The following is a 16,888-nucleotide window of genomic DNA, read 5'->3' as shown; positions in this document are numbered from 1 at the left end:
ACATCAACCCAAAAATAAGCTCGTCAGTCAGTATTAATAAAATGCCTTCGTTAAACTGTTGTGATCCAAGCAGTTGTTGACCTCATGAAAGGAAAATATGTCTGCAGTTTTTTATTTATTTATTTTTGTACATGTTGTCACACTTGCGGAAAAATGTTTTAATGGCCGTTCTTAACTTGAAGGCTTCTTTCGGCATTCTTAAGGCCACAAGCTCCGGGAAGAGCCGGCTGCCCCGCCGCTGCCGGTTGTGATTTGTGTGACACGGTTAAGCCCTGCAGCCAATGAGCGCGCTGCTTGTGCCAAATGGAGGCAGAGAGGGGGTCAGAGCAGACGCGCAGTGCGCTCTCAGGTTCGGAACACTCTCCAGTTCTCTCCGCTGCCAGGAGTCTCTTTACAACAAACGGGGAATCGAGCGGGAACCTGGTTGTTTTGGCCCGAGAGTAGGAGGACGTCGAAGGATATTCGTAATTAAACCTGCTGCTTGGTTAAGAGTTCCTGTTTTGTTTTCTCTGTTCGCTGACTTCCCCTGTTGGTCTGCGTGTTTCCCTGCCATTCGTCCAGTCTTCTACTGTTGGACTTAATGCTTTTAAACACTGAGCGTGATGTTTGTGGAGCTTTCAGCTGGGATGTAGCGGAGGGCAGACCCACCTAAAGTCACTCCACGGGAATACAGAGACGCTTTGTTTTTAAAGAGCTGCTTCTTAAAGTCTTCTGTTTTCTTGTGGGGTGTTTTTCTTGTTTCTTTTTAAACCAGTTGCCTTATCATGACCCTCATCTGTAGGTCATAGCCGACCCGTCGTCCTCTCTCCCCTGCACATCGCTGCCCCTCTCCCCAATGATGACTATGAGCTCCATATCAGACACTTTAGTAACGTCCGATCCGTCCAAATCCGCGTTTTTGGAGTTCGGTGGACACAGCTACCCTGGACACCCTGGACATCAACAACCTTCGCCAGGCTTATCCCACAACCATTATCCGGTCCACGGACTGCACGCTGTCGGACCCTCGCAGCACGATGGGCCCTTCTCCTCCGGGGCTTCCTCTTACGGTCGCCCGCTGGGATACCCACCCTACCACAGTCCAGTGAGCGCGCATCACCCCGGTGCCTACCTGCCTTATCAGCACGGTGGTCACAGCGGCGCGCTCGGACACACCAGACTGGACGATGCGGGTAGGTTTACGCACAGAAATGAATTAATGTTTGCTCATTTCATTGTTTCTACACTTTGGTCTTTAAATATGTTCGTGGGATTTTAGTTTAATTTATTTGTCAGTTTAAATGTGCTGAAAGATGCCATAAATAAATAAATCCGACAACAAGCTAAAATACATTATTAATAGTTCGATGTGTCATTTTTAATAGTAATTCAGTCTGAAATTAATCACAGAGGACATTAAAAGAATAAAACATGCAAAACTAATAAGGATAATCACAGCGGATGAACTCGGACCATTAAAATTCTTGAAGTGGGTCTACAGAAACATGAAAATAAGCCGCAGCGGAACGCAATAATTGGATCCACACACAGGTCGGCCACAGCGTTGTGTTTAGCGTATTTTGGGGTTGGCCGGGAGATGTGTTTAAGGCCTGCGCAGACTGTGTGACTCTCCGGCACAGGCACTGTGGTGTCCCGCGCTCCCCACCAAAACCCAAAGCCTCATCCTCATGCTCCAAATATTAGCCGTCACGTTTCCCTCTGAGCAGAAACCAAAGCCTGTGATCTGACTTATCACACTACCACAATAAACAGAATTAACTAAATACGAAATGGACGAAATTAAACGAAAATGTCATTTTAAACGAAAAAAAAGTGTTTTATAGATTTGAGCTTTTTTTTTTTCAAAGTGTAACAAAACTAAAATCCAACCCAAAGGGAAAAACCTGATACATTTACTTCATATTCTTATTTATGTCTTTGCTTCATTGACAAAGACGTGCAGTTATTTTGTGTAATATGACAGATTAAAGCTACGAAAAAAACAATAAACGCCAATAAAAATAAAACTCCACGTAAGATGAAAACGTCTCGTCAGAATTTGGCAGCAGGAGCAGTTAACAGATACCGGGACGATTACGACTGTTTCTTTTGTTTTAAATAATATCCCAGTGCAGATCACTTTTCTTTCACATTTTCACTTTAAAAAAAAATTGCTCTTAATTTTATATTTTTATTTTCATCATTATTATTTAAAGAATTTACTATTACATAAAAAACACGTTCATTTAAACTAAATCTTTACATAGGATTATTTTTTTTGTCTATACTGAAAATGTCCTTGCCTCACATGCAGTATTTACGGTCATTTCAGCATATATTCAGCTTAAAATCTGGTGACTTATTTCACCAGTTTACAAAATATTGAGATGACAGGAACGCTGACAGAGACTCTCAGAGAGACAGAAAACAGCCGTCTTGTATTAGATACACATAAAAAAGGGCAGAAAAGCTTAAAAATGAAAATAAAATTCTGAAAAAGTACACAATGTTTTTATGTTTTCTCAAAAAGAAAAAAAAGTTATTTAGTATTTAGTATTTATTTATTTATTGTCATTGTCAAGAACAATGAAATTGCGTTTGGGGCTTCCATACAACCCCAAAAAAAGAAGAAAATAATAAATACCCCTTAAAACCCAAGTGTACATATTTAACCCAGTGTGACTCCAATGCAATAAGACAATCCTTAGCAATAATGTTCGTAGAAATTCAGACAAAGACCTGAGAAACATGACAAAATACAACAATGCAACCCATTCAATATTATTGTACTGTGAGATATGATATCAGATATGATAGTTATCTATTTAAGAAAGAGGGGGGGGGGCAGGAGGGGGAAGAGAATAAAGATATGATGCACCAATGCAGACCAGTTCATTGCTATTAAGAAGTTCTCCATAAACATGACGCAGGTGAACATGACGCAGTACTTTCATCAGGTTTACTCGACTGGTTTTATAAATAAATTCTGCTTCTGTAAATGCGCATCGACAGACGAACAGATGGATCAGCTCAAGGCCCATTTCACAATCCTTCACAGCAACTGCAGTTTATACATTTTTAAAGCAGATTTGGAATCAGTGGCAGGGAAAATGATCAGTTACAAAAACACAAATAAATACGACAGATTTTCATTGGTGCTCACCCAAAATCTGTCTTCTTGGACTTTTGCTGTTGGAGTTTTACACCACGCTCTAACTCACCCAATACATACAAGTTAAACATCACTTTACACGTTAACTGTGTTGTACAAATCTTGGTCTGTGAGGGACTCTGCAGGGCTTGTTGACATGGAGTTCTTTTTGGACACTTTGGTCACCTTTATGAAATGTCCAGTTTCTTGGAACAAGGGTCACACCTTAAAAACATACATATACGTTTTATTATATATGGATGTGTGAGCCAGATTGAGCTAATAAGTGTTTTACACACTAGCGCGTTTTCTTTCTAAAAGAAACCTTCCCCTGTCAGGTCGTTTCTAAGCACCCACTGTGCTTCTGTCCCCCGGTGTTGCTGCGCGTCAGCTCAGAGCGTAGCTCAGATACAGAATGCAAGCATCTTGTGGGGCCTTGGCTTTTCTACAACTGTTCTTTCCTGCCACTGCAAGCTGTGAGCTCATGTCATAACAAAGATCAGAGGGGGTGTACGTACGCACAATATAGCTTTCCTGAAAAAAATACACAAATACAAAAAACACAAAGAAAAGCTGAGCTGCTTTGATGTCTGGATAACTGTAAGTCAACATGGTTTGAAAAGGACCACCACTCACTATCATTGCACATGTCATAGTTGTGGCGCTACCTGATCTTTAATCATTACATAATATCACTGGGTAAAAATGAGCTGCTGTGGGTTGATTTACTGTAGCTGTAGTAGTTTTAGCCAGTATCAGCGGGTTATTTTCCTCCAGTGTTACTTCAGGTTCCTGGATTTTTCTAGCCTTGAGTACTGGGTGAAGTTAACTACTGCTTCTGCGCTATATCCATTTTTAACAGCACCATCCAATTTTAGAGGGGAGCTTATTATTAATTGTTGTTAGTATTTTGAATCCAAAATCTTTGAATGCCAATTTTTTAATCAACACATGTAGAGATTTCTTTTTTTATCTTTGAATTGTAGATGTTGGGACAGTTTTCACAAAATACTTTTCAGTGTTATTTATACTTTTTGTACAATTTCTAATATAATAAATGGTTAAAAAAGAATTTATGTCAAAAACATTATAGTATAAACCACTTTTTTTGTCCAACATCAATTTTCAGTGTTCACACATGAATATTTTATATCTCGTAATCATTTAAATGTTAAAATGATTTTCTACAGTCTTTTTGTGACATAGAAGAGCCCAGCTTGAAATCCCACTGTTAACATTTTTCTGAACACCGTCCTTCTGTCCTCCCTTCTAACGCAGAGCATGAGAAGCCCACAGCGGTGATAGAAAATGGAGAAGTGAGGCTCAATGGAAAAGGGAAAAAGATCAGGAAGCCTCGGACCATCTACTCCAGCCTGCAGCTACAGGCTCTCAACCAGCGCTTCCAGCAAACCCAGTACCTCGCCTTGCCCGAGAGGGCCGACCTGGCCGCCAAACTGGGCCTCACGCAGACACAGGTTGGTATGAGCTATTCACACATGGACAAAGCATGCACAATAAAGCAGTGTAGACGGTCCCTAAATTTGAACATTCGTAATATGTTAGGCATTAAAATGTGAGCAGGATGGAATGACACTTTTAGGAATATAATTAACCTGTCTAAGGTAAAAACATTATTGCCTATGATGTGAAGATTTGAAAACATTTCCAGTGTGAAGTGACTCTAATAGAGGGTGTGAGTTGCAATTTCACCCTATTTTCCAAAGTATGCATGACACAAAATTAGAGCTACTTCTTAACCGAGCTCAATCACACCTCTGATTGTTTTCTTTGTTCTCTGCTAAGCCCAAACAAGACGAGCGCTGGTACATTCATGCCGACTGATGCCAACATTCCTTCATCTGTGAATTAGACATTGATGTAGCCAAACATAAGTGCAATATGGCATAAACTCTGTCATGAAATCTTCCAATTCATGAGATGGGAGAAAACATTTGAAAATGCAGAGCAGTGTGCTGGAAACCGTTTGCGCAGATTTGTCTCCACGTGTCACCAGAACAGGTTCAAAATTGGTTCACTGGGACTTTCTGCCTGTTTTGCATCTCTTTGAAATGTGTGTGCGCACTCATACACATGTGGAGACACCAGCAAACGAATCCCAACAGCTGCTGTTTTGTCTGTGAAGCTGCATCGTGTTGTTGTGGCGTCTAGGTAAAAATGATTTAATTGGATATTTTAACATTTATTTATAATTCACATTTTTTATAAATGTCCATAAAGGTTGAACCACGTTAGCCAGCAGCAATCCAGCTTTTATCCAGTCAACAACACTTCGATATCTGCTGTTCTGAATCTTTACGTTACAGATCAAATCCCCCAATCCTCAGTTTTATCATAGCGTTAGAAAAACAGGCAAATGTGTGAATGAAGGTGCATTTTCTTCAAAATACGAAATGTAGTAACTTACACATTTTGCAAAATACATGGACTGCTTTAGAAATAGGAGCCCTAATTATATATTCAATACAAAAATATTTTATGTACAGTTGGAATCCACAAAGAAACGTGTAGTTGGTTGTAATGATTCGTGTATAGGCTGATTATTTCACCTAACATCATGCACTGCTTTGAGTATTATGACTGGACCCCATGAAACTAATTGTGGGGAATGGAGCATGCTTGTGTAGTACAATGTGGAACACATTGCTAATGATTAAAGGTAGATTTTGTAGTATTTATTTAACAAATACAAAAAATGTAGCACTATATACATTTGGCACTGACCATTTTAGGATCAAATATATCTTATTTTATTTATTTACTTTTTTGGGGGGGAGGGTAGATTCACATTTCTTTATAAGGCACGTGTTTTTTGTGAGACTCAACTTTATGGGACAAGTGATAAAAAACAAAGTGTGACACCTGGTTGGTCTCGTTATGAGACATAATGAACATTTTTAAAACTTACCAATGCAAATGACATAATCGTAACAGAACTAATGAAGAAAACACACTCATAGACCAGAGAGATGCTTTCCATTCCAGCGTGTTTTCTTTGAATAAATCCTTTTTAATGATACTGAAAAACTGTTGTGTTTTTCATTGGGGCTCATCAGCCATAAATCTCTATATCTGTGTAACTGACAAAGAAAAACAGTGGAACGTGTTTTACTAACTGCTTTATTTTGTCAGTGTCTGTGTTTACTACTGGGCCTGCTTAAATTAGCAATGTGCTCATTTAAGCTGATTGCTGATTCTGATTTGCTTTGTCGGGCAGTTTTCCTGATATTGTTCAACACAAAACTTCATTTGAGAGGTGCCAAGAAGTCACGAGGTAGTGACGCTGGAAAATCCAGATTACTGACAAATTTTATGTTGATATTTAGCTCCAGTGATCCACTGCTGTCAGCTAGTGTAATACTGACTCAGTGCAAGAGAAGGCTGTAAGAGGCATGGCTGTGTCGTCTCTTTTGTTGCACCTCTATTGCCAACTTAATGTAATTCATTCATCAATTCAAAATAAAGTAATAATAACTTTGTTTATAATTTCATATAATTGATACAATTAAAACTTAGTTTAACACTGTGATGTCCAAACGCTTGTTAAAGTGCTTGAACTAGTGATGTATTATTTGAGTTGAGCTAGTGTTTTTGCCATCATGGTAGCTCACGGTAGGATGTATTTACTACCAAATTCATCTGCACTAAGCAAACTGACTTACCAAGAGGAGAGTCAGTCATTGTCTGTAGTTTCTTAAATATGATAAATAAGTTGGTTTCAGCTATTTTCTAGTTAATGAAAACTGAAAAAGTGGAAGTTTCACATAAGCACAGCCAACAACGACAGAGTCTGACAGTGATATTATTAAACATTTTGTTTCTCTTGGGAAAACCAGTGCAGAGCTGGAAAACAGGAAGTATTGTCCCTGTGAGTAACTGGTACATGTAGACTGTAGACAAAGTGGCCAACTCTGTCAGTCAGCAGAGTCGTTGTTATTTATGGATAACAGGAATCTATAACAACAAATTATAGCAGTGCCTTACTTCCATGGGCTTATGACACTGTAGGCTCTGTGTAGAATAATCACAGATACATTGCGCCTGTCCAAAAGGTGAAGAATAAAGGTTTGAATAGACAGCAGGTGTCCGACTGGGGAAACATTAGATGACACTGTTTTGGAATATTTGAAATACGATCCATGCTCGCCTGCATGTGTGTGCACACTCAGCAACCATCAGCATTTGATCATCAGCTGAATTGTCCTAATCCCATATGAATTAACTGCAGCAGCTATGTTTACACTAGAAGTAAGAGATGATCCATTCATTTGTCTTCATCTTTTGTAGTGGTATAGTGGTTTGCTTTTTTATTGTGGTCTGCTACAAGTCATACTCACATGTATGCTCATTGAGAAGCACCATTTTTGAACTCGCTCCTTGTTCTTCAAGGTGTTTTGGATCAAAGGCAGTCAGTTTGTACGGATCAACACAGTATGATTCAGCTGATTGTGGAGTACAATGAGCGCACATGTGATGGTAGTTTGAGGAATGGCAGCACATTTGTATGTTGGATTGTGATGTTTAGCGTGTGGGAGTCTTCTTTCTTTGAGTTCCCATTTCAGAAACACGGCACAAAGTTACTGAAGTTACTTTTATTAGTATCACATACCATTTGTTACATTTGTTGCATTCCTGTAGGCTAGGTACAAAATAACTCACTACTTTTTGTCCTTTTATCTGGATTTTTTAAATGTCCAGTTCCTGATGTGTAAATGTTTCCATTATAACACACTCAGAAATTCCACAATAGAACGAAAAAAGCAGCATTCGTTAAATACACCCTATGCACAACGCCACATGTTGAAGATGATGGTGCCTTTTGTGAAATGTTCATATCCAGCTTACAGTTGATAGTACAGTTGGTGTACACGGTACAGTTGATGTGGTGATGTGGTTGGGGAAAAATGTTGCACTTAAGCCTTGTTGAACTTCAGCATCTTGTATACACAGCCCACTATTTTCAGGGGATCAAAAGTATTTGGGCAAGACACTCATAAATTAAAAGGTTTACTGCCTTCAGCTTTGACACAGTCTTCCGCTTCTTTAATCAAGAGTTGCCTTGCCTGTACGTTTCAACCTTGATTTTTATTTTTCATCCAATTCTTGGTTCTATTAGCAAATTTAACTTTAATTTTTCGGAATGTGGCAACAGTAATGGAAACGGGTCCAACTAGCCAGTAAATAGACAGATGGGAACAAATATATTAAACAAACCAAGAGATTAACTAGATTAGGTACAATGTTTTAACACTCTGAGGTCAAAGTCATCCTCAGTGTTAACCCAAACCCAAGCCCTATATTTTTAGGGAGGAAAAAAATGACTTTTCTGGAAAAGAGTGAAGAGCTTTTGCTGTGTCAGTTAGAATAATTGTCTTTGTTTCCCCTTGTACTTATATGTCAGATCATGTCATGCACGAACTACGATACACTGAAAAATTATCTGAATCAGGAACTGAGGATGAATATTGGCTTATATTAATAATGTATATTATTAATGTACTGGTCATGTAGAACTAAAACCCTGCGATCCTTGAAATTTTATTATTTTCTTTCATTTTCTCTAATAAATACTTTCTATTTTGTTTACTTTCCACTCCTTTTTCTTGGTCAAATGATTTTGAAACATAAAAACCTCTGATGTTTTAGGCTAGGCTAACCAGTATTGCTGTAAATATAGAGAATTGCAGGTAAAATATGTGCAGTAATTTTAAACAAAAAGCAACTTTTTATATTTTTAGGCTTCTTTACGACATAATTAATAGAAGACACAGAACAAGTCCTACTGAAACCCACAGTCAGCTGCATCTAGCCTGTGTGCTTATATGTGTTGGCCCGCTGCGTCTGCTGTGCATTCCTCACGTACACGGGTGCGCTTTTCTGATCACGGGCACACTCATGGAAAACATACGTAGTTTATGTGCACGCATTCACCCACAGCCACGTAAATGCACGCGCACACACACACTCGCACACACTTGAAGATAGCGATCATGCCATTAGGCTGCCAGCCAGCGACTGACCACTTTCCATCGAAAAATAATGTTCCCAACGCAGCTGAGAAATGGCACGTAGCACTGTTCTAATGTTTTTCCTCGAAACGTTCCCTATCTCTGTCCATCTCCCTCACACACACATACACGCCATCTATACAACTTCCAAATGGAAGACATCTGGACAAAAAAAACTTTTTTGACAAGGACTTTAGTATATGCAGACAATTAAGTTTGTTAATTTTCACACACTCTGTGTCCCTCAGTGGTCTTTTGCCTGCCTTTCAGCCACCGTCTTCCCTTAAAGTCAGAGTCATTAGCCACACACTCAGAAAACTGTCAGCTCCGTGTTGCTGCTGGAATATGAAACCAATAATTACAGATGACATGCTCTCACTGAGGATGCTGTTGATTGACTCCTGGCCTCTTAAGCTACACTCCAATCCTTCAGGTTTTCATCCACAGTGTAATACTGCAGGGGATTATTATATAGTATTCAATGCAGTGTGTGACTATCACTTTTTATATTAAGATTAATATTATATTAATTTAATAATTGAACTTTAATATGATTTAAAACCTTCCTAAATGTTGCAGCTTGAAGAATTCAAAGTGGATAATTTACAATTTAATTAGTTTTAATTTCTGAAAAGCAGCATTATCGCCTTTAATTTTCATATATTATATCGTATATTTATGGAGTCTATGCTTTTCACAGCTGGTGACTGGCGTCAGTGGATATATTGGAACAATAGAGTTTAAATTAAATGTCAAATTTCACTCGGCATGATTTCTGGCTGTTTCAGTTCAAAAGCTGGGTGTGAAAGCTGGACATTTTGGGATTACTGGGAAAGGGATAATTTTTTCCACATATTCCAAATCAATTACAGCACTCTGAAATTAGAATTTTTATAGATTAAAATATCTTCCATAAAACCACTTCACAACAGTCTTCATAAATACCCATAAACTCCCCGGGTAATAATTCCTAGGACTGGAGAAGAAAACACTTTCAGGGCCAAGAGTGTTTTCTTTTCTTTTGCTCACTCTTTTATATTTCTTCTCCTTTGTTGCTAGCCAGAACTGTGCTATGGGCGCAGGTTTTTTCCCCTTTACAGCACAGTTAAAACCCATTTCAGACAAAAGTATCCTTCACTGGCTCTGTACAATTATACATGATTCACTCGTTCCCGCTAAGCTGACAGGTTGGCCGACAGGCATATTTGCGTAATTTGATGCTCAATTTGCAAGCATGCTGGAAACAAAGAAATGCCAATTATATTAACAACGTAACTAAATCATCTGTAACCACTGATAAATGATTGAAGTGATATTCATCTAAATACTTTGAGATATTTTAATTATATGATGCCTGTAGTCACATATTAATATTTTTGTATGAACCTGCTGGCTAATATACTCACAGGATTGGGTAATATGCTGACCATCAGTTTCCATTGAACCCGTCGTTCTATAAGATGCAGGCGTTCCAATAAACAGCTTTATGTGTCACACCAAGATAGTTTTTAAAACCCTAAAGGAGCTGTATGCTGTAGTGTGGGTGTGACAGTGTGATTCAAGTACCTTATCATGTGCTGGTGTTTTTAGCTGTAGGAGCTAACTATAGTTTCCCTGTAATATTACTCCAAGCTTACTCTCTGTTAGTACCGCATTGAAGTATAGGCACATCTTACGTGTGCTGCCTATTGTTGCCTGGTTTATGTAACCTTACACTGCCTTATTGTTTTGCTTTGTTTTTGCCTGCCGCAGGTATCACATTATCACCGCTACATCATTAGGTATCATTGCTAACATGTGCTAAACCTTTTAATGTTTCCAAAAACTAAAAACAGAAACAGTTGTGCAGAGAAAAACTGCTTCCTCGCTGAGTTCAACTTAAAGGAAGCACCTAAGCTAGCACCTAGATTTAAGGAGCCCAAAGCTAATGTTAATCTGCTCATGCACATCACTTACCTTTGGTCATCACAGCTGTTAGTGCTAGATAGCAATGACTTTATAATGATTCAGTTATCAGGTCATCTATATCGAAATCTTTTCTTCTTGTCAGTAACTGTGGTGAAGGAGGGTTCACTCAGGCTTAAGGATGATCGGATTAGATTTTACTGTGATCCACTGTTAGCAACACATTGAGGGAATTTCTTCAAATTTGGCAAAAAAAACCCTCCATTTGAACTCAAGGAAAAACTGATTAGTTTTGTGGTTAATGGCAAAATTATAGGAGAGATTGTGACAACACCCACCTTGATTTTTAGGTGATTGTACAGTTCTTTTGGGCTGCTGGGTTGACGATGCTAATAAAGCACATATTATATGTGCCTTGGTAAAGACAGTTGTAAACTCCAACTTGACTTGTTGGTATTCGTATACAACCACAAGGGTGCAATGAGAGTTTAACCTGATTTGATTTTAGTTGTGAACAAAGTGTTTTTAGATGTATATTTATGGTTAAAGACTCACCCACTGTTGTGTTGGTTACTGATTTTTTAAAAACTCGAGGAAGAAAAAAAGAGGACAAAATAAGAACACGGTGCTGCATAATTCTTTTAAATAAAATTATTTACTGAGCCCATGACCTTAAAATAAAACAGTCACTTTATGATAGTTTTGGTCTTTATCTTGTAATAAATCACTCAATCCAATCACAGCGTTTCCTGTATGACTCTTAACTCTTGTACTTTTTCTTTTTCTAGGTGAAAATATGGTTCCAAAATAAACGATCTAAATACAAGAAGATCATGAAGAATGGGCCCTGTGGACCCGAGGGAGAACACCTTGCCCCTCCACCACCAGCCTCCTCCTCGCCGTGTTCCTTGTGGGATATCAGCATGGCTGCCAAAGGTGCACCGGTGCACTCAGGAGGATATGTGAACAATTTTGGACACTGGTATCCCGGACACCAGCAGGAACCCATGCCAAGAACTCAGATGATGTGACAGACGGGGAGATGCGACGCTTCCGGGACAAATTGCGGAATTATTCCGGCAGGCTGAACTGAAGCTCTAAGAGACAAGGACATTTTTTAGAGTCTGAGCCACTCTGGAGGCAAAAATATAAGCAGCAGCTATGCAATAAAACTAAAGTGGACAGATATAGGGGAAACTGCTAAAATAGCTGTAAAATACACAATATTATAACAGAAAGAAATACTACAATCAGTACAATTTTCAGACGAGTTGAATTTACTATTAGCTGTTAGCGGTGTGTTGATGATGTCTGATAAGCCTTGGAATAAGGGATCGACAAAGTGGCTCAGGTCTCATTTGTAAAATATAACTAGCGAGATATGAATATTGATAAACTTCTCCGAGACTCAGCTATGAGGAGTGAATCATCAGATCTACCAGGCTGAGCAGTAAGTGTTCGGTACTTACACAAAGCCATAGCACTGTGTATACCTGTTTGAAGTATTTCACTGTCATGTTTTTGGTGTTTACTTTGCCAGTTGCCTAATATCAAACTGTGCGTATCCGACTCCAATTTAAAGCGAGACTGCATTTGTACTGGTGACCACGGGTCCAGGAAGTCTCAGTTACAGTATAAATATGGTAAATGTCAAATGTAGCTTTACAGTAGCAGTAGAACTCAGCTTTTCATTTGTATGAGGAGGAATTTAGCTTTAAATATATTTTTTTTTTAAATAACCTTACCTAAGTTAAAAAAAAAGCCTAGTTCTGCCTCCAGAGCAGCTCTGCCTGCTAAGACATTTTGATAAAGCTACAAGTTAACACTATAACTCAAAGCTAATGCCACCACTGCTTCCGGACTTTTCCGGAGGCTTCTTTTTTTCTTTGCCTTTTATTTGGGTTTACACTCGGGCAGGTACATGTGTAAAAAGAGGGCGTCCTCATAAATATTTTTTAATGAACAGTTTGGTTTTTTAATGTTAAATACAGATCAAATTAAAACACAGATGAAAACAAACTTTCTTGTGATGCTGACATTTGTGTGTTTGTGTTCTGTGTAGGATCCAGTGCAAAAGGCAAATATAAAAAAGTACTAATAGCACTTATATAGTATATAGTGTCAGTATAAAGAGTCATTTTAGGGTGTTTCGTAAAAGCCTTTCATTTCTTTCTTTCTTTCTTTTTTTTTGGCTCACTGTTTTTTCATTTTTATAATCCACATAAGTGAAAAATTGACTAAATTAAAATAATTGGACTTCATGCTCCTCTCCATTCAACTCATTGTTCACTTCTTTCCTCAGAAAGCTTTAGTGGGATTGGGGTGTTTGGTGGAAAATAATAGGCTGATTTACATTTTTATGAACTTTTCATTTTATTTCACCAATGAATTACAAAGACCGTCTCCATAAGTTTCAACTTTAAATTCCAAACTTCTTTTTTTTCAACTCAACGACCTCTTAAAATCCCAAATTATCAGTTTGCCAATAGCAGATTTAGGTTAGCCTTTGTTATCTGAAATAAATCAAACCTATCGCTGATTTTGTTTATTTAACCTAAATCCGTAGGTGGATGTAATTTGTCTTTGCACCTTTGATAGAATATCGAATTCTGGCAACAGTAACTTGTTGCTAAAATAACACATCCCCTCCTCAGTTTAAGTTCTTTGTGCGTCCCTGTGGCCCAAAGCCATTTTCTTTAAAGTCGTAAATCAGAAGAAGCAAGTCACGTCTTTCACCCCTGCAAACATCTGGAAATGCAAAAAGAGTCGTCAAACATTGTCAATGATTTTATAAAATGACCACGTCAATTATAGGTAATTTAGGACACAGCTTGTTAAATAAAGCTTTCACTCTGACGCTGTAATTATCTGTAATTGTCAGTCAAGGGAATATCCTTCTGCCTCCAGCCCTCGAGGGAGAAGTCTAGGAAGTAGTGGATTGCATCAAACTGGATTACTGAGGCTTAATCCTTTCGCATCAAATTGATTTGCTGAACGGTTTTTGAAGATTTGCGTGAAAACATGAGTTTCATGTTTTCTTCGGACCAGAAAAAGCAAATCCCTACAGTGCCGTGATAAACTCCCTAATTTCTTAGTTTTTTTCCATATTTCTCACACGTTTTAGATCATCAAATACATTTTAATGTTAGACAAGGTAAGATGAATAAATACAAAAGCAGTTTCATTTATGACGAGAAATAAACTATACAAACTTATCTGGCCCTGTGTGGAAAAACTTCCCTTCTCTGTTAAATTATTAATTAACTGAGATTAATAAAAAAAAATTGGAATGCTGAATTTAATTTCACTAGCCTCACTATTTACTGCCAGATATGCTAAATAAAGAAATCTCTTAAATAAAACCTGTCTGACAAAGGCTAAACTATTTCATAAAGCAACTCATCATTCCACGATCTAGAAGATGAAACCTAAGAACGACTGAGAAACAAAGTCTGCCAGTCATCTATCATTCTGGAAGGGGCTGGAAAGCTATTTCTAAGGCTTTTGGACTCCAGTAAACTATGGTCATTATGAACTATGGACAAAACTTGGAACAGTGCTGAACCTTCGCAGGAGTGGCCGGCCGACCAAAATAGTCCCAAGAGCGCATTGGTGATTCATCCAGGAGGTCACAAAAGAACCCAGAACAACATCTAAAGAACTGCAGGTCTCACTTATCCCAGTTAAGGTCTGTTTTCATGATTCTGCAATAAGAAAGAGACGGCAAAAATGGCACCCATGGGAGAGATCCAAGGAAACAACACTGCTGACCAAAGTCTTGATGATTCCCAAGACTTTGGGGCAAAATATTCCGTGGACTGATGAGAGAAAAGCTGCACTTACTGGAAAGCTTGAGTCCTGTTACATCTGCTGTAAAACACAGAATTTCATTAAAAAAAACATCATTGCAACAGTCAGCATGGTGGTGGTAGTGTGATGGTCTCGAGCTGCTTCGCTGCTTTAGTGCCTGGATGACTTTCCGTAATTGATGGAACTATGAATTCTGCTGTGTAGCAGAAACCCTGAAGAAAAATGTCCGACCATCAGTTTGTGCCCTGAAACTGAAGTGCACGCAGGTTATGCAGCAGGATATTGATCTGAAACAAACCAGTAAGTCCACCTCTGATTGGTTGTCAAAGTTGGGACTTAAATTAGATTGAGATGCTTTGATGTTATAACCTTAAACAGGCTGTTCATGATAAAAATAAAAAAAAACCAGTGTGGTTGAATTAAGAAAGAGAGGACCAAAATTCCTCCACAGAGATGTGACTCCTTGCCAGTTACCGCAAGCACTTGATTGCAGTTTTTGGCGCCAAGGATGTCACAAGCAGTTATTACATTTAAGGGGCAATTACTTTTTTTTTCATACAGTAAGGCCAGGTACGGTTTTATCCTTTCATAAATTAAATTATCACTTAAAAATGGTATTTTGTGTTTACTATCTTTTTATCTGTACATTATTTTTGTCAAATACTAAAAATGTTTTTGCAAACAATATGCAAAAAAACAAGAAGTCAGGAAGGGGCATTATAAGGTAGTACATTCCATTGTTGTAATATAGTAATTGGTGAAACTCAATCCAGTGCAAGTTTATTTACTGTATGAAATGCCTGTTCACAACAACAATCCTCTCAACGGTTTTATAGTAAAGAGCCAACATTATTATAGTAGGAAAACTCCAATCAGCTCTCAGTCCTCTGTGATCACTTGGTGATGGTGGGAAAGAAGAACTCCCTTTTATTAACAGGAAGACATGTCAGGAAGAGGCAACTACATCCACAAAGTATTCACAGCGCTTCACTTCTTCCACATTTTGTCATGTTACAGCTTTATTGTAAAATGCATTACATTCAATTTTTACCTCAAAATTAAAAACATAAATAAAAACGTTTGTGTCACGGTCCTGGGTCCCCTGACCCAGCGTTTTTAGTTCTTTGTGATTATTGTACTTGTGTGTGATTTATTCTATGGCTTCTAGTTTTGATCCCTTGCCCTTCATGTTTCTCTGTGCCCCCTCTGTTCTGTGTAATTGTGCCTTTGCATGTTTGAGTTTCTTGTTTTCTGTCACTCTGCATTGTGCATTATGTTCTCATGGTTGGTCTTTTGTTACTCCCTCTAGTCTAGTTTCTTGTGCTCCAAGCTTAGTATTTCCCTCTGTGTCTTTCGGTTCTTAGACCTCTGCCTTATGGTTTATGTCTCTGTATTTCTTAGTTGCTGTCTCCACTGTGTCAAGTTCGCGTCTCTGTGTGATCCTTCCTGTTTTACTTTGATGGTCCGTGTCTTATGTGAATGTGTCCTGCTTTGCTTGTCTCGTCAGTCCTGATTTCTCCCAGCTGTGCCCTCCTTCTGTGTCTCATTCCCCTCGTTACTTCCCAGTGTATTTAAACCCTGTGTTTCTCTGAGTCAGTGTCGTGTCGTCCCTCATGCTGTGTGGATCTCCCTGTGTCTCTCTGTGTGTCTCTCTGTGTGTCTCTCTGTGTGTCTCTCTGTGTGTCTCTCTGTGTGTCTCTCTGTGGGTTAGTTTGCTTTGTATGACTTTGTCCTGCCAGCGAATAAAGCTGAGTTCTTTGTGTTTAACCCTCGTGCCTGAGCGCCTGCATTTTGGGTCCAACTCCTGCCTGCCGCACAGCGATTCATGACAGTTTGTGAATGTAAAATCATTTTCAAAGAACTTCATTATTCTTCTCTCTAGATTTTTAACAATATGACATTGTTTTTGTTTTTATTAATGACACACAATAACAATACTTTGCTTCTAAAACTAACATTTATGCATTTATATAAGGTGAAAGTCCAGTTAAGCTGAATGCTGTGGTCTCTCACGGTG

The 16,888-nt window shown here is 38.5% G+C and overlaps 1 protein-coding gene across 1 annotated transcript; it reads left to right on the top strand.

Annotated features, from left to right (window-relative positions):
- The first annotated feature begins 328 nt into the window (after positions 1 to 328).
- LOC146575423 (homeobox protein Dlx4a-like) lies at positions 329 to 13,351 on the top strand. The gene is made up of 3 exons (XM_085270134.1): positions 329 to 1,172; positions 4,409 to 4,605; positions 11,850 to 13,351. The coding sequence occupies exons 1-3, from the start codon at positions 836 to 838 to the stop codon at positions 12,090 to 12,092; spliced, it is 777 nt and encodes a 258-aa protein (XP_085126260.1). The 5' UTR covers positions 329 to 835; the 3' UTR covers positions 12,093 to 13,351.
- The last annotated feature ends 3,537 nt before the right edge of the window (positions 13,352 to 16,888 follow it).

The sequence above is a fragment of the Mchenga conophoros genome, linkage group LG4 (genome assembly GCF_057382185.1).
Source record: "Mchenga conophoros isolate Kocher_MC1m ecotype Shallow Benthic linkage group LG4, M_conophoros_male_GT1.1, whole genome shotgun sequence".
Classification (NCBI taxonomy): Eukaryota; Metazoa; Chordata; class Actinopteri; order Cichliformes; family Cichlidae; genus Mchenga; species Mchenga conophoros.
This window is presented reverse-complemented; position numbering and strand designations above follow the sequence as displayed.